The sequence below is a fragment of the Eutrigla gurnardus genome, assembly GCF_963514095.1.
Source record: "Eutrigla gurnardus genome assembly, chromosome: 22".
Taxonomy (NCBI): Eukaryota; Metazoa; Chordata; class Actinopteri; order Perciformes; family Triglidae; genus Eutrigla; species Eutrigla gurnardus.
This window is the reverse complement of record NC_139933.1, coordinates 9,375-32,294: the sequence shown is the minus strand read 5'-3', so window position 1 is coordinate 32,294 and position 22,920 is coordinate 9,375. Positions and strand designations below refer to the sequence as shown.

Below are 22,920 nucleotides of genomic sequence, written 5' to 3'. Positions count from 1 at the left end.
CAATTACCATCTTCTGCCCTTTATGGGGAGAAGATTTCTACAGAAATGTATAATTTTATTTTGTACTGGTTTTTTTTTTTCAGGTTACACATCCATTTGAGCTAATCGGGATGGACTTAATTGGCAAACTGAAAAAAACTGACAGTGGATACGAGTACATATGTGTGATGGTAGACTACCTGACCAAATGGCCACAAGCCTATCCTCTCCATAGAAAATCGGCAGCTGAGGTGACGGAATGCATAATCAAATTCTTTCACCAGTTTGAGGCTCCCAAAAGGATCCTGACGGACCAAGGAAGGGAGTTTGTGAATGAGGTAAGTTAAAAATACTTTGAAAAAATATTGCAGAAATATTTCAGTTGTGTTTTGATCTATATAGAGTATGTTCTTTTTATTTAACAGATTAACAAGGAAGTTTGCAAAAAGTTGGGAATCAAAAGGAGTCTTTGTTCACCGTATCATCCTCAGACAAATGGGCTGGTAGAGAGGATGAATGGTACAATACAAAGGTACAATACAAATGGTTGATTTAACATGAATTCATTAAATATTTAATGTACATTATCATCATATATTGTACCTATACCATATGGTCGTACAGCAGCAAATGCAAATGGGATCACAAATATTTTCATGAGATGCCTATGGTCAATTCAAATTCTGATTTTTTTTAGAGCTCTCGGCAAGCTGGTGGCCAACAAACCTCAGAGTTGGGATCAGTACCTGGATGCGATCATGTTTGGGTTGAGGACCAAAAAGCAGATTACAACTAAGTTCTCCCCATTCATGTTGATGTTTGGACGAGAGGCTCGGTACTTAACACAAGTGCCAGAACACTTCATGGTTAGTAGACACATGTCTCAATATAATTTTATGTCTATCGATGCAGTGTTGAAAACATGGGCTGAAAGAATATAAAAAACATTTGTTCACAGGTTGACAGCAGTGTTGAAGACGTGGTGGCTGAGGAAGCTGTGTCGGAGGACATAAAGCGCCTTGACGACATCAAGGACATTCTCCAGGGCAACATCTCCAAGCAGCAGGAGAAAATCAGGAGACAAATGAAGCACGGTGCTGCTAAACCAGCATTAAAAGTAGGGGACAAGGTGTGGAGGCAGAATGTGAGGAGTCAGCAGAGGAAAGGTGGAAAGCTGGAGCCAAACTTTCTTGGCCCTTTCACCGTGGTGGCACTTCAGGGGAAAAGTGCAGATCTGCTGGCTGAAGGTGGGACTGTCATAAATAAAGTTAATGTAGACCACCTTCAGCTTGCAAAGGTGGAGCAGCCCCGAATCCCCCACAAAATCGATGCATCATTGGGCCCAGTCTCCGCAGCACCAACCTCTGCAGCACCAGCCACAACAGCAGGTCAAGCATCGCCAGCCTCCACCCCACCAGCCTCCACCCCACCAGCCTCCACCCCACCAGCAGCACCAGCCTCCACCCCACCAGCCTCCACCCCACCAGCAGCACCAGCCTCCACCCCACCAGCCTCCACCCCACCAGCAGCACCAGCCTCCACCCCACCAGCAGCACCAGCCTCCACCCCACCAGCAGCACCAGCCTCCACCCCACCAGCCTCCACCCCACCAGCAGCACCAGCCTCCACCCCACCAGCAGCACCAGCCTCCACCCCACCAGCCTCCACCCCACCAGCAGCACCAGCCTCCATCCCACCAGCCTCCATCCCACCAGCAGCACCAGCCTCCACATCCACCTCACCAGCTCCATATACTCTTACTTCAGCAGAAAAATGTAGGTATTATGATATTGTATTTCTTAAATTTGATTTTTTTTCCCCCAAAATGTACAAATCTTCTTTTTTCCCCCAGATGTTCAGGAGGCATGGGCAGGGAAAGATGTTCATGTACTTCTTTCCAAAGTGGGCCCATACAAGCTGTTTTATTGGGACATTCTGAATACTGGTCCGGACAAGGAGCTGGAGAGTGAGGTAATACTCTTTCATTATTGTATGAAATCATCAATTTCCACTCCCTATTGGGTAATACTTCAGTAATGACATTTAGAGTATATTGTGTAGAAATAAAATGACCTTAAAACATGCAAGGAAAATCAGGAATACTACAACAGTGTAGTTGATAGTTTTACAGTGAAACTGCCACTGTGTAATACTAATGACATCTTTATAACATTTTTTATAGGTGATCAATGCGTATTTGTCTTTGCTACTGCGTCAGTACAACCAGTGCAATCCTGGAGATGGTGCGGTCATTGACACTTTCACAATGCCCTCAATATGGAAAAGAAATTTCAGAAAAATCCGCGTATGTACTGGAGTGAAATGACTTTGCATTTTGTAAATATTACAAATATGCATTTTCAAGTTAAAGAGATTATGATTTTTTTCCCCCTTTAACTTCTTTCAGATTGATCCAATGGCACACAAAGTCATAGTGGGAATTGTGAATGACAACCATCACTGGATGTTGGTGGTGAGAAGAGCAGCATTGCCCAACATTATAGAATTTCACTAATATCACTAATGCCCAGGGTGTTTTCCTAATTTATGTTGTGTTTCCATGTGAAAAATAAAAGGTGATGTACCCACATGAAAAAAGAAGCCTTTTCTTGGATCCATTTGGGGAATCCAAAGGCAAGATCCAAACGTGCCTGGAGTCAACAAGGTAAATTTGACTCTTAAATGTAGTAGCTCTTCTATGAGTTGCTAAATGATGTACAACAGTTTTCACACATGTGTTATTTACATACTTTAGAGCCTTCATGAGGAAAAAGGGCTGCAACGTTTCCAGGTGGACATGCAGCACTCTCCCCCATAGCCGTCAAAGAGATGGCACATCCTGTGGTGTCCTGGCCTTAAAAGTGAGTGTGAAATGCAGTTACGGAAACATTATTGTCAAACTCAAATTAAGTAGCAATTGCAGTGAAGGTCTTGACCTGCTTTTAGACATCCTGACGTAGGTTTAATAGGTAGGTAATACTTAGAATTTGTTTGATTTGTATTTAATGAATTGGGGCAGGCGGTCATAGACCATGCAATGCTTATTACATGTTCTTAATCAAAGTTCTCTTCAGTTTGCAGAGAAAATTTTACAAGGGCAGGCAATGGACATCGACACATCACAGAAGGCAGTGGACAAGTTCAGACTAGAGATAGCCAAGTCCCTCCTTAGAGAATCAGGTGTTTCCTTTTTGCTCAACATTGTCAGTCACTTCATGTTGTTGTTTTTTATTCATGTTCTCTCACAAATATGAAACCGTAAGACAGTCGATTAATACTGTGCAATGCAAATTGTATTAATCTGAACATGTTTGTCCAATATTGTTTGTCTTAACAGATGACCTGAGCAACGTGTGCTTCTTTTGTGGGATGGAGCACCAGGATGAAACACAATGGGTAATTTCTACGCTTTCAAAAATGTTAAAAAAGGAAAAGGAATAGTTTTTACTTCATCATTGTCATGGTTGCCCTGGTTATTTACAACAATTGATTACAACAATCTTATGCTTCATCGGCATCTATTAATAAAGACATTGCTTATGTTGTGCTCGTTTTGTGTTGACATTTAAGATTACTTACTTTCTATTATGTGCTGGACAAAATATTTTTTTAGCCCGAACAAAACACTTATGTTGGTGAGAACATTCAAAAACTGAATTAATATTAAAGATATTATTAGTCAATAAAATTAGAGTTATTCTATATTTAAGGACACGTTATAATATAAAACTTGCATACCACTACCCCTCCCTATTTCCCCAGATTTGCTGTAACGTCTGTCAGAGGTGGTACCACCACGGTTGTGTAGGTTGGCCTCCAGTGGATGAGGAGTACCTGTGTCTCGCTTGTGAATAATGGCGCCACTTGCTATTTATTGTATATATTTGTATATTGTTAGAATATTTATATTATTTATATTTTTGTTTGTTTTTTTAGATGTGATGTGTTTATTGTGAAGGTGTTCAGTGTTCAAAGTGTTTTTTCCATCACAATAAATTATGTAAATGTTCCCTATGACTTTGTGTGCACATTTCCCAAAAGAAGAGTCTAGAGAGAATATGTCATCACCAGGTATGAATTACACTATCGTAGTGGGAGATGTGTTGCCGTTTCTCCCAGCATAAAATACTTTTTCAGAGTATAGTCAAAGGACTGATACTGATGACGGGAGTCCGTTTCATGCATCTGCCACCTTCCAAGAAAAAATTAAAAGGGGGTGCTTATTCTGCCTGTTGTGAAAATAGGCCTGGCGTGATATGCACCCCCCCCTTTAAAAGAATTCTGTTGATCCCAGCATCAAATGCTTTTCAGAGTACAGACATGGGACTAGTATGAGTAAGCAGTGTGAGTTTCATGCATGTGCCACCTTCCTAGTAAAAGTTAAGAGGGGGTGCTTATTCTGCCTGTTGTGAATAGGCCTGGCGTGATATGCACCCCCCCCTTTAAAAGAATTCTGTTGATCCCAGCATCAAATGCTTTTCAGAGTACAGACATGGGACTAGTATGAGTAAGCAATGTGAGTTTCATGCATGTGCCACTTTCCTAGTAAAAGTTAAGAGGGGGTGCTTATTCTGCCTGTTGTGAATAGGCCTGGCGTGATATGCACCCCCCCTTTAAAAGAATTCTGTTGATCCCAGCATCAAATGCTTTTCAGAGTACAGACATGGGACTAGTATGAGTAAGCAGTGTGAGTTTCATGCATGTGCCACTTTCCTAGTAAAAGTTAAGAGGGGGTGCTTATTCTGCCTGGTGTGAAAATAGGCCTGTCGTGATATGCACCCCCTCCTAATTATTTTCCTGTTGATCCCAGCATCAAATACTTTTGACAGTACACACATGGGACTATTATGTCTAAGCAGAGTCAGTTTCATTCATGATTCTGTTGATCCTAGCATCAAATGCTTTTCACGCTACGCAGATGAGACTAGTATGTGTAACCAGAGTCAGTTTAGTGTATGTGACAGCTTCACAGTAAGAGTTATGCTGGGGGTACATATCACAGGAAATGGAACACAAGGCCTGCCATGAAATGCACCCCATCTGCATCATTTTGTTCCTTTGACCTCACTATTGGTGCTTTTAACTGCATGCAATTGGTGCCAAGATATGTATGAGTTTGATAGGTCTGACAACAGATAAGTCAGTGGTGGATGTGGAATTGGTTTATTATATTTTATCTTATAAAGCAGCAAGAAAAATGTTTAATTTCACAAAAACAAGTGTAGCTATTTGATGAAGAGAATTTGCCCTTTAATGGTGAGAAACACACATAGGTTATGACTTGTCTATCAGGCATAGATCACATTACATTTTCATCAAGAGATATTCAGGATCAGAAGGCTATTGTTTCGACCTATATACAGGTTAACCCATTTAAAAGCACTTACTTTTGAACCTATGAATTGCAAGAAATGCTAGAATCATATTTAGTCTTGTGAAACGCCGTGTCTTTTGTAGTCATGGCTGGGGTAGGCTATATATTTCCACAGAACAATAAGGTGTTCCTTTGCGTTCGTTTTAAAGTTTTAAAGACTGTAATCACTTGTATTCTTCTCTTCCATCTCTTTCACAAATAATTAAATCGTAGTATAGTATTTTCCCCTGCGTTTGTTTAGTCGAACTGCTTTCCTTTCCGATCAAGCGAGTGGTGCGCGCTCCCGCGAGGGGGTGCATCTGACGCGGGGGGTGCCGAATTGGGTACAACACCGGCATGCAATCGTTTCCGTATGGTGAATCACGGCGACAGGTCAGAAAAATAGCGAAGAAAATTAACTTTTCAGAAACGGAGAAAGAGACACTTGTTGGGGAGGTGGAGGCCCGGACAATAATTTAATTTAGTGGCCACAGCAGCGGGATCACGAATAAAAAGACGCAGTGCGAGTGACAACACACTGCTGCAGTCAACAGCGTCAGCTGGACGGAGCGGACGGTGATCTGAAGGTAAATGACATCTTTCCGCTCCTAACATGTATTTGATATATTATTGCTTGAGTATTTGAGGAAGTTTGATTTTGATGTGACTTTGACGGGGATTGTGTCCGAAAAGGAGGGAGACACAGACGCAACTGAGACCAGAGGGATAAGGGTGAACAGATTTTAAACTTTTATTGTATATAAAACAAAACGTTAAATCGTTTCTGTCCTTCCAGAGTCTGCAGCGTGTGGCGTAGAGGAGGGTGACGGTGAGGAGGTTGATGTGAGGAGGGTGACGTGAGGAGGGTGATGTGAGGAGGGTGAAGGTGACGGGCCCTCGCCACAGCGTCCGGGTCCGGCGCAAAGCAGCAGCGCACCCCGGACGAATGGCACATCAAGCGGTCGGGTGCTCACTGATGCCGTCCTGCAACTTCAGCGAGACACAATCACCGCCATCAACAACGTTGCAGATGAGCTACGGCAAACGCGCACTGTGATTAATAAAATAATACGTTTACAATGAACATTGATTGTTGTCTTCCTTATCTTACAAACGCAGCATGACATCCTCACGGATTCATGCACCCTGTTGATACCCCTCCAGTCGGGCAGGGGGCCGTGGCTCATCATGCTGGGGACTCTACCACCTTTGCCGGGTGGTAGATTCTGCCTCCTGAAGTTCGGTAAAGTTGCGCTCTCCACGGTCCACGACTGAGCGTGGAGCGTGGCACTCATTATAGCGCATTTCCTCTGCGCTCTGGTGGTTTAAAAACGAGGATAAAGTGTAACAATTATACGATGGCTTAATGGCTGTATGTATGTGTGTTGATGATATATGCACATAAATAAGGAGAATATTTAGTTATTCCCGCTGTGTTCTACAGTGATCTAATGGAAGGTATTGTATTACATGCATTTGGGCCGTCTCCTCCTCCTGCGGTGACAGCGCTGATTCAATATTTAAAAATGATTTTGATTTAAGATTCAAGTCAGATTTTAAAAGAAGGTGTTAACATGAAAAAAACTATCACTCATTAAAAGCGTCAAAAACATTGCTGGAGTTCATCATGATAACGCAGATCTAACGTATGATATGGAGTGTAATTAAATGTGTGCGAGTCATCAAAAATATATAGTTCTTCTCACGTTTACTGCTGATTCCCTTCCAGTCTCCAGAATGTGCGTACCGGTACGCATGCCTCAGAGTTTGCTTACGGGTACGCACACTTTCCCGTCAAGTTTGGTTTTTATAGATCACAACATTTGCGTGGAAAGTGGCGTACGCACGTTTCCAGCCCCGTTTTGTGCGTACGCAAGCTTTATAAATGAGGGCCCAGAACCGTGAATGTCGAATCATCGAGAAAATGGCAGAAAAGACCAGAGCAAAAATTATTGATGGAACTGTATGAGGAGTACAAACCCATCATAACCAATAAAGGGAATACTGTAGTGATAAATAAAAATCGCGAGGCTGCTTGGGCAAGAATTGCCGAGCGATTTAATACGGAAGTACCGTTAAGAGTAACATGTTCTAATATAACACTGACTACATTTTCTCTGATGTGAGGATAGTGTAGAGGTAACGTGCCGGCTTAACATGCGGCCGCCCTTGGTTCAATTCCCGTCCATAGTCGTTTCTTTTTCTTTCTTTGGCCGGAACTCTCTCTCTCTCTCTCTCTCTCTCTCTCTCTCTCTCTTTCTCCCTTTTTTTTTAGATAGGCCTAGTAAATGCATCTACATTGACCAACTCATTTATCGCAACAATTTAATGAATACATTCAATGAACCTATTAATGAACTCACCTGAAAGGAATTTATGTGGCTGAAAATTGCATGCAGCAATGCCTTTGTCATTGGGATCTATAACATGCTATTAATAATAACATCTTTATGCCTATCATGTTTTTGCAAGTTATATTTGGGTTCTGGGGAAATTGTATGACATATTTATCATAGTTAAAGTAAAATGTTGGTCTAATTCTCTGATCTACAGAGAATTATGCAATCAAAAAAAAATTATTTGTAAGACGTCCTGGCCGGGATGTAAACACGGACTGCCTGCACCTGGGGGCAGGTGCATCACCACTCACCCAACTGGGAGACTAGCAACACAAGAAATAGATATGTATTTAGATAGTCGGTGTTCAGGAAATAAACGATTTATTCATATTTTTTAATTGCAAGCATGTATTCTTAGACACTTGATGCAAATATAGTTTGTACTTCATATATGTAATTTTTGGTCTTTCACGTGACGAAATCACGAGGACTAGGCTTGGCGGAACCTTCTGCTGGTACAGTTGTTTCCGACAGATGGACTTCTCTGAAACCCCCGCTAAAGTAAGCCTGATGTTTAGCCTGCCCCGGAGCAGGCTAGTTTGGTCGGATAAATTCCCATGGTTACTTAGCGGAGAGTCCCTCAAGTCACGTTGATGGAACGCAACTCTCGCTAAAGGTAGCGGGGCTTATCGAAATTAGCCCGGCTTTGCGCTTAGCGAGTTTGATGGAATACCCCTATGGTTGCTTGTTGTGCAGGCGTAGTGCGTGTGTGGGTGTGTACGTAACGGCGGTTACAGTTCATTGGTTGGACGTTTTTTCTTAACCCCGCCCTTTTATATTTGCCGTTTGTGATTGGCTGTCATGTGTTTAACTTGTGTTGCGCGGGTCGGCTTCGGTAATTCTGTAGTGTTTCTCAGAGACTCTGCACGGATTCGTGAGCGCGAGCGTTTCGGTCTTTTTTAAGAGTTTGCTGGATTGCAAGTCTTTTCAAAGAAGTCGGATTTTCGTTTCATCATCTTTGCTGTTTGAGGACGTGTCGGTGTGTTTTTTTCTCACGTAAGTTCATTTATTTATACTATTATAGCGATTTTGTGCAATATGTTGTTGTGTGCGGTAGTTTTTTTTTGTATGTAGCCTACGTATTGGGTTGTATTGAAACGAAGGTTACGATGTTTATTTCCAGGTGCTTTTTGTTTAAAAATGTGCGGTGTTTGGGGACAGAATTAAAAATCACACATAATTATGTGTGTTTTCTATTTATACACATTTATTGAAACGGAGTTAACGTAATTTAGTTCCATGTTAAAGTAAATGGTGGCTTGTTTAATGCGGCTTCTTGTTTGGAAATGTGTGGTGTTAAGTTAGAGAATTAGAAAGCACACATAATTATGTGTGTTGGTTTCTAATATACGCATTTATCGAAACGGAGTTTACGTAATTTAGTTCCAGGTTAAAGTAAATGTTGGTTTGTTATGCTGCTTCTTGTTTGAAAATGTGTGGTGTTAACGGATAGAATTAAAAAGCAGTCATTTTAATGTACGCATTTATGGAAACGGGGTTTACGTAATTTAGTTCCAGGGTAAAGTAAATGTTGGTTTGTTTAATGCTGCGTCTTGTTTGAAAATGTGTGGTGTTAACGGATAGAATTAAAAAGCAGTCATTTTAATGTACGCATTTATGGAAACGGGGTCTACGTAATTTAGTTCCAGGTTAAAGTAAATGTTGGTTTGTTTAATGCTGCGTCTTGTTTGAAAATGTGTGGTGTTAACGGATAGAATTAAAAAGCAGTCATTTTAATGTACGCATTTATGGAAACGGGGTTTACGTAATTTAGTTCCAGGTTAAAGTAAATGTTGGTTTGTTTAATGCTGCGTCTTGTTTGAAAATGTGTGGTGTTAACGGATAGAATTAAAAAGCAGTCATTTTAATGTACGCATTTATGGAAACGGGGTTTACGTAATTTAGTTCCAGGTTAAAGTAAATGTTGGTTTGTTTAATGCTGCGTCTTGTTTGAAAATGTGTGGTGTTAACGGATACAATTAAAAAGCAGTCATTTTAATGTACGCATTTATGGAAACGGGGTTTACGTAATTTAGTTCCAGGTTAAAGTAAATGTTGGTTTGTTTAATGCTGCGTCTTGTTTGAAAATGTGTGGTGTTAACGGATAGAATTAAAAAGCAGTCATTTTAATGTACGCATTTATGGAAACGGGGTTTACGTAATTTAGTTCCAGGTTAAAGTAAATGTTGGTTTGTTTAATAGTGCGTCTTGTTTGAAAATGTGTGGTGTTAACGGATAGAATTAAAAAGCAGTCATTTTAATGTACGCATTTATGGAAACGAGGTTTACGTAATTTAGTTCCGGGGTAAAGTAAATGTTGGTTTGTTTAATGCTGCGTCTTGTTTGAAAATGTGTGGTGTTAACGGATAGAATTAAAAAGCAGTCATTTTAATGTACGCATTTATGGAAACGGGGTTTACGTAATTTAGTTCCAGGTTAAAGTAAATGTTTGTTTGTAGGCCCTATATCGTGTTTCAAACCACACGTTATTATGTGGGTTATAAGTTTGATGTAGGTTGCTGCATGTGAAGTTATTAGGGCCCGAGCGCCGACAACGTCGGGCTGCGAAGCCCTATTGTTATTCAAATGTTTTTTTTTTTTTCTTCTTCTTCTTCTTCTTCTTTCACGCCTTCGCCCTGCATTTTGGGGGCCTGAGAATGAAAAAAAACTAACCAAAATTGGAGTGTCTATAGGGCCTGGTGAAAAATGTAAGAATTTGCCATCTTCGCATTCGCTCATGAAAAAGTTGCTCGCTAGCGCCACCTACAGTGGAGAATCGCCAGCCCCGCCGCACCGTAAGTCCGATTGACATTAAACTTTGCACACATGTGCAAACAAGTGTCCTCTACAAAAAATCCTCTTGGAGTACCAAAGTCCGCCTACCGAAATTTTCCGCCATCTTGGATTTTATGAAAAAAAGGAAGTTGTTCATTCCTCAGACACCGTCGGTCCGATTTGGATATAATTTGGTACGCATACTCTTTACACCTAGCTGGGGGGGTGGTCCAAAAATGTTAGGGTTAGGGTTAGGGGAAGAAGGGGGTGGTGGACTCCGACGCTGCGAAGCAGCGGCGGAGTCCGATGCACAGTCCATCTGCGGCTCTTCCTCCCGAGTACGACCCATCCCTCGTCGCAGTGCAGGCAGTGGTCACCTCTCATTCAGTCCTCCTGGGTGTGTTGTGCCGAGCCTGGCGATCCACTCCTTCTCAAACCGGGTTCTCTGTGCCTTGGTCCACCTCAGGTCGCATTGCACCACCGTGGCCCGCACCGCCTGCCAGCCATGCAGGATAAAGTGATGGACCAGGTGGGTGTGTGTGTTCTTGCGCCTGAGAACGTTGTAGCGATGCTGGGTGAACCTGGTGAGAAGGGTGTTAAGTGTTTCCCCGACATACTGTGCCCCACAGGTTGAACACATAATGACATACACACAGTTGCTAGACTTTACACACCCATAAAAGCCAGTCTTGTATATGTTGTTGTTGTGTGGGTTTTTGAGCCATGTCACATGTTTAAAGAACTGGGCCCACACAGATGTCCGTGGGGGGTTCAACACTTTTAATTTAGCCTTAACCAATTTGTCCTGTAAATTCCTGTTCCTTCTGTAAGCTGCGATGATTCTGTGATCCATCAGGAGCTGGTTGTCCCTGGAAAACACAGAGAAGCTGTTCTTCGTGGCTGTAACAAGCTTCACAGTGGAAGGAGAATACATGGTGACAAGTGGCAGTGGGGATTCAACAACAATCGGCTTCTTAACCATAAAGTTTCTCCGGCATTTGCGGAGAAATGTCCAGGAGTACCCTCTAGTGGTCAACACTGAGAATAGCACCTTAGTGGCTTTAACAAAGTCTACATCAAGTGTGCATATTCTCTTGAACCGTAACAACTGGGATTTAACCAGACCCGGAAAAGTGTGTTTGGGATGGAAGCTGGTTTTATGAAGGAGGGCGTGAGTGTCTGTCTCCTTAAAGAAGACTTTGATCTCCAAACGGTGAGTGTCTTTGAAGTCCGTGTGTTCGAAGGTCGTTGTGTCGAGGAAATCGACAGAGTGATGGTCAGCTGTGGATTTAAGTGTTATGGAGGCGTTATGCGTGTTCAAAGTCTTGAGAAACACCTGGAAATCCTCCCTCGAATGAGTCCAAACGCCCCAAATATCATCCAGATATCTGAAGTACTGTGCAGGTTTTTTAACACATGCGGCTAGGGCTGAAGCCTCCCACTGGGCCATGAATATGTTGGCGTAGGCCGGTGCGAACTTTTTACCCATGGCTGTGCCTTTAATCTGCAGAAAACAGTTACCATCAAACTGAAAGTCATTTCTCTTGAGATTAATATCCAAAAGTTGAAGCAGCTCCTTATCCGGCCTCTTTTTATCAGGATATTTGAAAAAAATGTTTTTAACGGCTAAAATGCCCTCATCAATGTCAATGTTAGTATAGAGGCTGTCAATGTCCATGGTAAATAGGATAGATTGCTCTGGCATGTGGAGCTGCTTCACCTTGTTGACAAAATCATAAGTATCCTTAATGTAACTGGGATGCCTGGTCGAGAGAGGAGTTAAATAGTGGTCTAGAAACTCAGCTGTGTAGTACGTTTCACTATCACAATCGGAAACAATCGGTCTACCCGGTGGGATCACATGTGGAACACTCCATTTAGCAGGATCTTTATGGATCTTAGGAAGCATGTAGAACAGTCTGGCCCTCGGTACAGAGTTACCCAGTAAATACTTCTTCTGCTTAAGATTAATAAATTTCTTATCAACCAGTGATTGTATGACCTTGGCCACTAGGGGGATTGTGTCCCGGAATATGGGTTTGGGTAGCCTAGTGTAGTATTGACTGTCATTAAGCTGCCGATAGCCCTCCCACAGGTATTGGGCCCGGTCCATAATGGTGATCGCACTGCCTTTGTCAGCCGGTTTAATAACAATGTGTTTGTTATGGCAAAGTCGTTTGAGAGCCTCCACTTCTGCAGGAAGGAGATTAGGTTTAACAGGAACAACCTTGAACTCAGTATCAAACTGTGAAATGTCTGCATAAACAAGTGCATTAACGGCTGGGTGGATCTTTCCAGGAGGAGGGGTCCAGGTCGACGCAGGTGTGAAGGGGCGGTGGTTCCGAGTCCGGCTTGTCCTGGAAGTACACAGCGAGTTTCAGTTTTCTGTGGTAAGTCTGGAGATCAAATCTACTTTGTTCCCTAACATGTTTATGGCACCCCTCTGTGGGGATGAATGAAAGACCCCTGTTCAGTAGGGAAAATTGGGTCTCGGACAATTGAAAGTTTTTAGCCAGCACAATCACATTCTTACTGTTGTTGATGTTCGTGCTGTTAATGTTAGTGCTATTCCCCTCCTGATTAGACAGGTTTGTGGGGAAGTCTAATTTAGGTAGTTGATCCAATGCTCTGAGACATTAACTGCCATTGAACGAGTCCAATGAACCATGTCTCTTTCAGTGTTGAAGTTTTCTTGGGGCAGAGCCTCAATGAACCCACAGTTTGTGGAAATGTGTTGATTGAGGTGGGCCAGGAGGGTCTGCTCCTTGTGTGGGAGAGTTTTGGAAAAGTTAATCTCTGGGACCAGGATCTCAGCATGAGGGAACCTGGTCTTAGCAGTCTTAAGTAGTTTCTGTAGCTCTTTAACGGCAGTCTCGCCGTTTAGTTGGCCCTTGTTGTTGAGGCCGAAGGAGAGGACCATTTTGTCGACCGTCACAGTGCTCGTGGCGGTGGCGAGGATGGCCTCTGCATGTCTGATCATGGCACCTGGGAAGCCGTCGATCTGTAGGTCTGAAATGGTGTATGGCGGGAGTCTGGTGACGTTCGAGTCGCCCAGGACGACCCACTTCTTTACAATGTGTAGAGACCAGGTCTGAAGCTTCTTAGTAGTGTTGCAATGTCTAGTGGGTTTGCGTGCTCTGCTCTCAGGGGGAGAGAGAAGAGGCAGTTTGGTTTGAACCATAGTCTTACGGCCCAGGGGGGACAAGTTGTTCCCGGTCCTCGGTGATAGTCTCTGGGCGAGTCCAGGAGGAGGAGGAGAAGGAGAGGGGGACGGAGAAGACGACTGGAGCTCCGATTCAAAAGCGTCGGCGTAGTCGAGGTCCATTGCATCCATCTCTGGGTTGCCCTCGATCATTTCCTCCTTGGTCGGCAACATAGTGTGTGAGTCCATGGCTGTGTCTTCTCCCATCTCTGACTCCAGCACTTCAATGATGTCCAGGTCCGGTCCCAGGACGCAGACGTGGGATGTAGGAGGGGCCCCGGGGGTCCGAAGGGGTCCACGGGAGTCTCCGGCGGTCGTTGCAGCAGGAGACGTGATCCGTCGGCGTGAAGCGGGTCCCGGCCGTGCACGTGGGACGGGGGTTGGTGTAAAGGGGACCGTGAAGTCCTGATCGACCCTTTCTGGGGCGGCAAACCAGTCAGTAGCGGGCCCTGAAGTGGGGGTCACAGCTTCCGAGACGGCCCCCTGTGGTAACGGGGTAACCGCGTCGGTCTGGACAATGTCTGTAACAACGGTGGGTGGGTTGTGCACCTGCGGCGTTGTTAGAAGCGTCCCCGGACATGGGGGCGTGGTCTTTGATGGTACAGGATGTTGGGGGGGTCCCTGCGTGGGCCCCGGTTCAGCGGTGTCCTCCCCCGGTGGTTGAGGGGGTCGAGGAGATCTCCGGAGGGTCTCTGGTCCCGCCGTGTGAGATGGTTGAGAGCGCTGGGGGGGTCTCTGGAGGGTCTCAGGTCCCGCAGTGTCTCCGTCGATGGGCCGGGAAGGTCTCTGCGCCGTCGCTGGTCCCGCAGTGTCTTTGTTCGGTGGTCTAGGAGGTCTCCGTGAAGAAGCTGGTCCCGCAGTCCTTCTAGCCGGCTGTACCGAAGATCCCCGCGAAGCCAAAGGTGTCGCAGTCCGTGCCCTGAGTGTTGTGATGATCTGGTCGATGGCGATTCTCTCCGGTACGATGTCAGAGTCCTCATCGGTGGTCTCATGGATCGTCAGGTAAGCTGCCAGCATTGTCTTAGCCCGTTGTAGGGTTTCTGGCAGGAGACGGTTACCCAGGCTGCGCCTGGCCCAGATAGTCGCCACCTGGAGGGGGTCCTGGTACTCGAGGGTGGACAGGTTAACAAACTTTGTAAATTCAGTCTCTAGGGTACTTTGGTAGTGATTACGTAGGATAACCAGTGTGGAGCTTTCCCAACTATTAGCGTTATCCTCAATTAGTTTCATTGTCTCATCAGTGGGCGCTGATGGCTTAATGCACGTCGCGAGATGCTTTGTCGTGCGAGATATGGTGACGGGAGGGTCCCGTTCTGAGACGTTTTTAAGATGGTGTACCGCTTTAATGATCCTATGGAGGATACAAACTTTAACCGTGAAGTCTGGGTCATCAGAGAGTGGTCTTTCGGTGCGTGTGTCTGCGCGGGATGAGTCGTGACGTGGATCACGTGTTGGTTTCCGCGTATGGTAGGGTCTCGGGTTATGTTGCGGTCCACGGCGTGGTTCCCGTCTGTAAGAGTTACTGTCATATCGGTTTTGTGGACGGTATTGATCGCGTCCCTGTCGGTAACTGGGCCTGGTTGTATCAGACCGGTCAGCCCGTCGATAAGTTTGGTCGTATGTGTTACGTTCATTACGGTAAACGGTTGTGTTATCATAAAGGCGATCGTCACGGGGACGGTTGTTATTAACAGGCCGGTGATCGGTCGTTCTATGTGTGTCATACACGTAGGGAGGACGGCGGCGGTCCGGGGAGTCTCTCCGGATTGTACGTCGGGGGACATCATCTCGCGTGGCCGCGTCATCGATCCGTACGGTCGGGTGTTGTTGATGTTGCGGGTAACGGTCCCGTTTAGTGGGCACATCGTGCTTATGTGGTGAACGGCATCGGTCCGGGGAATCCCGCCGGGATGTGCGTCGGGGAACGTCGTCGCGCTTGACCTCGTCGTCGTCACGCACGGAGGGTGCCCGGTTTTGTGTACGTGGCGGGTGATATATATCCCGTGTTGTGTCCGCGTCTCGTTCGGGAGAAGGACGGCGGAGGCTAGGGAATTCCCGCCTGTACTGGCATCGGGGAGAAGCTTCCCGTAAAATTATGTCGTTATCACGGACAATATCCGCGTAAGACGGTTGGTGGTGGCGCCGGGAATCATGCCTAGGAGAAGGCTGGCGCTCACGTTGTGTCTGGCGGCCGCGACGGTGCTTAACTACCGTCCAGCCGTCGTCTCTGTCTCGTTCGAGAATAGTCATAGTGGAATAACGGTGCACAAACGGTGAAATAACGGTGAATAAACGGTGAAATAGCCGTAGATAACGATGGTGTTAGCTAGCTTAGGCCCCGTGGCTAACACGCTACAATAAAACAGTACGTGCACAGCAATAATGGCGAGCGACACTGTGTCTGCAATAGAGCGTACTCACGCGGGCAGAGAATGACAAGTTACATGGTCGACGTTTCGGTTCTATGGCAGAACCTTCTTCAGGAAATAACTTGTCTATATTTAGGAAAAGAATGATGAACGAGCTCGTGTAGAATATCCGGGAATCGTGCAGCTACGGTGCGTAATGAGCAGCACGTCCACTCAGGTGTGAGTGTCTCTTGTGGTCACTGCAGGTAAGTAAACCGTGAAAGGCGGTAACCAGTCCGCCATTTTGTTTAAAGCGCGCCATTGACTGTGGGTAATGTCGTTTTTCGCAGGAAAACCAAGATGGCGGTGCTCGGAGGACACGGGATATCCTCACAGGTCCTGGAAGGGAGCTAACGCGCCAGCAGTTTCCTGGAAGAGAGCTAAACATCACGTTTAGGCATTCAACATGGACATAGTGTATGAACAACAATAATAATAATACATGCTTGTATTTATATATTAATTGTTCTACTGTAAATAGTTGTTTTTTATGTGTATTAATAAAAAATGTTGTTACATCCATGCGATGTCTGAGTGTGTGTTTTTATAAGTTCCAAATACAGTGGATGGCGGCTTATGGTTGGGCTCAGGGAGTCTGGACTAGTCCGTGGATCCAAACCCACCAGATCGTCATCCAGGTCGTGTGACTGGGGTCGAACACGGGTGGAGAAGGATCCGTCCTACCCCGTAATTAGGGTTAGGTGTGGAGATGGAGTGGTTAGGGTTAGGGAAAGTGGACAGGGTGAGGTGTCTCACTTCCCTAAGCACCGTGGGTCTGCAGTGGGGCGTGATGGGGTCCAAATTGTGTAGGGTTAGGTTAGAGGAAAGAAATAGAGACAGGTGCACTACCTGTCCCCCCAAAGGTGCACGGTCCATCTTGTACATGGGGGATGATCAGACGCCCCTCCCCATCACCTCTAATTGGGTTTGTTGTCGCGGTGTATATATATAATAACGTATTTGTTTTATCTAGTTGAGTTTATTTATCATCAAATTAAATTTTATATCAAGTATAACTTATATGTTTTAATACACCACTCTTTTTCTTGTTTTCATTGTGTTTACTATTTTTTTGTTGTTTTTAACTTTTTTGTTTGGCATCATGTTGTTTTTTTTAAATAATTCCCTCCCTTGTTTGAGTTGGTTAACCTTGTTTTTCTTCTGCATGTGGCGTCGACGTTTCGTCTTGATTCGGACTTCTTCAGGTTGCCATCATACAGGTAAGTATCGGTAAGTAATTGAGTTTCTCTGGGGAGATGTTGCTCCTCCGAAGTTCCCCGCCAAACTGATGCACTTCATGTTCTGCTCTCCCTTTTATACTCCGCCTCCGTACGAAACAATTTGTGTTCAGCCAATTTGTGTTTATGTATTGGATATGTTTTTATATTCCCTGTGTTTGCAATAAAGATGAATTTGTTTACCCTTTCAATTTGTATTTATTGTGTTTGTATTAAAAATGAATTTATTTACCCTTATCAAATTATATTTAATTTATATACCCTACTATCCATATTCCTCCTCCTTCTTCCTTTCCTTTCCTTCTTCCCATCTCCCATCCTTTACTCATAACCGGTGTCCAAATTAGTGTACCTCGTATATTTATTTTGCCATTTCCACTTGGGTTTATGTTAAGGCCATATACGGTAAAATCAATTTAGGGCCTCTGGGGCCAACTTACGGGCTAGAGTCAGGGTTTGGTGTTAGGATTAGGGTTGGGAACCAAATTGGGATAAGTCCTGGGGTTGGGGTCTGAGCCACAAATGGGGCTAGTCTTTAGGGTTAGGGGAAGGAGGGGGTGGTGGACTCCACCGCTGCGAAGCAGCGGCGGAGTCCGATGCACTGTCCATCGACGGCTGGTCACCCCCGGCACGACCCATCCCTCGTCGCAGTTGGGCAGTGGTCACCTCTCGTTCAGGCCTCCCGGGTGTGTCATGCCAAGCCTGGCGATCCACTCCTTCTCACACCGGCGTCGTTGTGCCGTGGTCCAGCTCAGGTCGCACTGGACCACCGTGGCTCTCACCGCTTCCCAGCCGTGCAGGATGAAGTGGTGGACCAGGTGGGTGTGCGTGCATTTTCGTCTGAGGACGTTGTAGCGATGCTGAGCGAACCTGGTGAGAAGGGTGTTGGAGGTTTCCCCGACATACTGTAGCTCACAGTTTGTGCACATAATAACATAGACACAGTTTTTGCTCTTAACACACCCATAAAAGAGCGTTTTGTGTAATCCGTTGTTATGTGTGTTTTTTAACCATGTAATATGTTTAAAAAAACCGGGCTAACACAGGTGTCCTGGGGGGATTTAACACTTTTACTTTGGCTTTGACTAATTTGTCTTGCAGGTTCCTGTTCCGTCTGTAAGCTGCTATTATTCTGTGATCCTGCAGTAGTTTGCTGTCCCTGGAAAACACAGAAAACGACTCTTTCGTCATAGTAACAAGCTTAACAGTGGAAGGTGAGTAGGTTACAATGAAAGGCAGGGGAGACTCGACTGAAATAGGCTTTTTTGCCATGAAAACCCTCCGGCATTTCCGGAGAAATGTCCTGGAGTACCCTCTGGTGGTCAACACCGAGAATAGCACCTTGGTGGCTTGTTCAAAGTCCGTGTCAAGTGTGCATATTCTTCTAAATCTCAGTAATTGAGATTTAACCAGACCCTGAAAAGTGTGTTTGGGGTGAAAGCTGGTTTTGTGGAGGAGGGCGTGAGTGTCTGTCTCCTTGAAGAAGACTTTGATCTCCAGGCGGTGAGTGTCCTTGAAGTCCGTGTGCTTGAAGGTGGTGGTGTCGAGGAAATCGACAGATTGCTGGTCCACTGTGGATTTCAAAGTTATTGAGGGGTTATGTGTGTTCAATGTCTGTATAAACATTTGAAAGTCCTCGCTCGAATGAGTCCAGACGCCCCAGATATCATCAAGATATCGAAAGTACTGTGCAGGCTTCTTAACACAAGCGGCCAGGGCCGAAGCCTCCCACTGGGCCATGAAGATGTTGGCATATGCAGGTGCAAACTTTTTCCCCATGGCTGTGCCTTTAATCTGCAGAAAGTAGTTATCGTCAAATTGGAAATCATTCCTCTTAAGATTAATTTCCAACAGCTGAAGCAGCTCCTTATCCGGCCTCTTTTTATCGGGATACTTAGCAAAGATGTTTTTGATAGCTAATATGCCCTCATCAATGTCAATATTGGTGTAGAGGCTGTCAACATCCATAGTGAAGAGGATAGATTGCTCTGGGATGTGGAGCTGCTTCACCTTGTGGACAAAATCGTAGGTGTCCTTGATGTAGCTAGGGTGTCTAGTCGAGAGAGGAGTCAGGAAGTGATCTAGGTACTCAGCTGTGTAATAAGTTTCACTGTCGCAATCGGACACTATTGGTCTCCCTGGTGGGATTACATGTGGAATACTCCATTTAGTGGGATCCTTGTGGATCTTGGGGAGCATATAGAACAATCTGGCCCTCGGAACAGAGTTGCCCAGTAAATACTTCTTTTGTTTGAAGTTAATAAACTTTTTATCAACGAGTGATTGGATAATCTTAGCCACCAGGGGGATTGTATCCCGGAAAATGGGTTTAGGAAGCTTAGTGTAGTAAGTGCTATCGTTAAGCTGCCTATAGCCCTCCCACAAGTATTGAGACCGGTCCATAATGGTGATCGCACTGCCCTTATCTGCCGGTTTGATAACAATATGCTTGTTATGACAAAGACGTTTGAGAGCCTCCACTTCTGCAGGGAGGAGATTAGGTTTAACCGGAATAACCTTAAAATCAGTGTCAAACTGTACAATGTCTGCCTTAATAAGTGCATTGACGGCTGGGTGGGTCTTTCCAGGAGGAGGAGTCCAGGTGGATGCAGGCGTGAAGGGCGGCGGTTCCGAGTCCGGCTTGTCCTGGAAATACACAGCGAGTTTCAACTTCCTATGGTAAGTTTGTAGATCAAATCGAGACTGTTCTCTGACATGCTTGTGACAACCCTCTGTAGGGATGAAGGAGAGGCCCCTGTTCAGTAAAGAGAATTCAGCCTCAGACAGTTTAAAGTTCTTAGCTAACACAATGACAGTTTTATTGTTCATAATGTTCGTGTTGCTAGAATCAGTCCTATTCCCCTCCTGATTAGACAGGCTTGTGGGGAAGTCTAGTTTAGGTACTTGATCCAGTGCTCGGAGACATTAACTGCCGTGGAGCGAGTCCAGTGAATCATGTCCCTTTCGGTATTAAAGTCTTGCTGGGGCAGAGCCTCAATGAACCCACAGTTGGTGGAGATGTGTTGGTTGAGGTGGGTCAGGAGGGTCTGCTCCTTGTGTGGGAGTGCTTTAGAAAAGTTCACTTCCGGGATCAGGATCTCAGCGTGAGGAAACCTGGTCTTGGCAGTCTTAAGGAGTTTCTGCAGTTCCTTAACAGCTGTTTCGCCGTTCAGCTGGCCCTTGTTGTTGAGGCCGAAGGAGAGGACCATCTTGTCGACTGTCACGGTGTTTGTGGCAGTGGCGATGATGGCCTCTGCATGCTTGAGCGTGGCACCTGGGAAGCCGTCAATCTGCAGGTCCGGAATCGTGAAGGGCGGGAGTCTGGTGACGTTGGAGTCGCCTATGACGATCCACTTCTTCACGATGTGTAGAGACCAGTGTTGAAGCTTCTTGGTGGTGCTGCAGTGCCTGGTAGGCTTGCGTGCTCTGCTTTCAAGAGGGGAGAGACGAGGCAACTTGGTTTGCACAAGAGTCTTTTTTCTCCCTATAGGGGACAAGTTCACCCCGGTCATCGGCAATAGTTTCTGGATGAGCTTGGGTGGAGGAGGAGGAGGCGGAGGGGTGGACCGAGAGTCAGAGGAAGTGTCCAGGAGGTCCGCTACACACACGTCCGCGTAGTCGGGGTCCATAGCCTCCATCTCTGAAGGGTCCTCCCGCTTAGTCTCCATGGCCGGCTGCACAGTGTGTGAGTCCAAGGTCGTTTCCTCTCCCAGTTCCGATTCCAGTACCTCAATGATGTCCAGGTCCGGTCCCAGCACGCAGATGTTGGATGGAGAGGGGGCCCCAGGGGTCCGAGGGGGTCCTCCGGTGTCCAAAGATGCGGTCAATCGGCTTGGGGTGGGTCCCCGGCGAATCCGTGGAGCAGGGGTCGGTGTCAGGGGGATGGTGATGTTCTCCTCTTCCCCTTCTGGGGCGGCAAACCAGCCAGTGTTGGGCCCTGTAGGGGGGGTGTCCTTTTCCGGGGCGGCCCCCAGTGGCATAGGGGTAACCGCGTCGGCCTGGATGATGTTTGTGACAACAGTGGGTGGATTATGCACCTGTGGTGTTGTCAGGAGTGCCCCCGGGTGTGAGGGCGTGGTCCTGGGTGAGGCAGGATGCTGGGAGGGGCTCCGTTGGAGTCCCGGTCCCGCTGTGTCCTCGTGTGGTGGTTGTGGGGGTCTCGGAGGTCTCTGGAGGATCTCAGGTCCCGCCGTACGAGATGGTCGAGGACGTTGAGGGAGTCCCCGGACGGTCTCAGGTCCCGCAGAGTCGCTGCCGGTAGGTTGAGAAGGTCTCTGCGTTGTCACTGGTCCCGCAGTACTCTTAGCCGATGGTTGTGGAGGTCTCTGGGAGGTAACAGGTCCCGCAGTCCTTCTAGTAGGCTGTGTAGAGGATCCCCGCGAGGTCACCGGTGGCTCAGACCGTGCTCTGAGGGACGTGATGATGTGGTCGATGGCGGTTCTGTCTGGAACGATGTCAGAGTCCTCGTCGGTGGTCTCGTGGATCGCCAGGAACGCTGCCAGCATAGTCTCAGCCCTTTGCAGGGTTTCAGGTAGGAGGCGGTTGCCCAAGCTGCGTCTGGCCCAGATGGTCGCCACCTGGAGGGGGTCCTGGTACTCAAGAGTAGAGAGAGACACAAACTGCGCAATTTCCGTTTCTAGCGCGCTTTGGTAGTGTTCGCGTAGGATAGTTAAAGTGGAACTTTCCCAGTTTTTAGCGTTATCCTGTATGCGTTTAGTGGTCTCATCAGTAGGTGCTGATGGTTTAATACACGTAATTCCTATGAACGGGCCGGTGTTGGGTCGTGTTATGTGTGTCATACACGTAGGAAGGACGGTGGCGGTCTGGGGAGTCCCTACGGGTCATCCGTGGGGGGACATCTACGCGCGTGGCCACGTCATCGATCCGTACGGTCGGGTGTTGTTGACGTTGCGAGTAACGGTTCCGGTTAACGGGTACAGCCTGCTTATGTGGCGAACGATGCCGGTCAGGGGATTCCCGCCGGGATGTGCGTCGGGGGACGTCGTCACGCTGGACTTCGTCGTAGTCACGTAAGACGGGCGTACGGCCTTGTACACGTGGCGGGTAATGTTCGTCCCGTGTTCTATCCGCGTCTCGTACGGGAGAAGGACGGCGGAGACTGGGGAATTCCCGCCTGTACTGGCGTCGGGGAGAAGCTTCCCGTACAGTTACGTCATTATCACGGACAATATCCGCGTAGGACGGTTGATAACGGTGTCGAGAGTCATGCCTGGGAGAAGGCTGACGTTCGCGGTGTGGCTGGCGGCCACGACGGCGTTCAACTACTGTCCAACCTTCATCTCTGTCTCGTTCGAGAATAGTCATAATGGCGGAGCAGTGAATAAACGATGAATAACGATGAATTAGCGGTGAAATAGCAATGAATTAGCAACAGATAGCGTAGCATAAATTAGCTTTAGGCCCCGTGGCTAACACGCTAATAAAACAGCACGTGTAAGGCCCTAATGGCGAGCGACACTGTGTCTGCAATAGAGCGTACTCACGCGGGCGGAGAATGACAAGTTATGTGGTCGACGTTTCGGTTCTGTGGCAGAACCTTCTTCAG

At 46.3% G+C, this 22,920-nt stretch overlaps 2 protein-coding genes across 2 annotated transcripts; one reads left to right on the top strand and one right to left on the bottom strand.

Moving 5' to 3' along the window:
- Positions 1 to 1,802: 1,802 nt before the first annotated feature.
- LOC311033365 (uncharacterized protein) lies at positions 1,803 to 3,981 on the top strand. The gene is made up of 7 exons (XM_084040709.1): positions 1,803 to 1,950; positions 2,387 to 2,452; positions 2,556 to 2,644; positions 2,735 to 2,840; positions 3,054 to 3,159; positions 3,317 to 3,375; positions 3,742 to 3,981. The coding sequence occupies exons 2-7, from the start codon at positions 2,396 to 2,398 to the stop codon at positions 3,832 to 3,834; spliced, it is 510 nt and encodes a 169-aa protein (XP_083896835.1). The 5' UTR covers positions 1,803 to 1,950; positions 2,387 to 2,395; the 3' UTR covers positions 3,835 to 3,981.
- Positions 3,982 to 20,245: 16,264 nt separating this feature from the next.
- LOC311032812 (uncharacterized protein) lies at positions 20,246 to 22,105 on the bottom strand (the record flags this gene model as incomplete). Its single annotated transcript, XM_084039862.1, has 2 exons — positions 21,340 to 22,105; positions 20,246 to 21,153 (listed from the first exon to the last, which is right to left on the bottom strand). Exons 1-2 carry the CDS (start codon positions 21,857 to 21,859, stop codon positions 20,246 to 20,248), a joined length of 1,428 nt encoding a protein of 475 aa, XP_083895988.1. The 5' UTR covers positions 21,860 to 22,105.
- Between the last annotated feature and the right edge of the window lie 815 nt (positions 22,106 to 22,920).

Coding starts and splice junctions, on each gene's coding strand:
- LOC311033365 (XM_084040709.1), top strand. CDS start 2,396: ATGGCACACAAAGTCATAGTGGGAATTGTGAATGACAACCATCACTGG. Junction 2,453..2,555: donor ACCATCACTGGATGTTGGTG/GTGAGAAGAGCA, acceptor GAAAAATAAAAG/GTGATGTACCCACATGAAAA. Junction 2,841..3,053: donor GTGGTGTCCTGGCCTTAAAA/GTGAGTGTGAAA, acceptor AGTTCTCTTCAG/TTTGCAGAGAAAATTTTACA.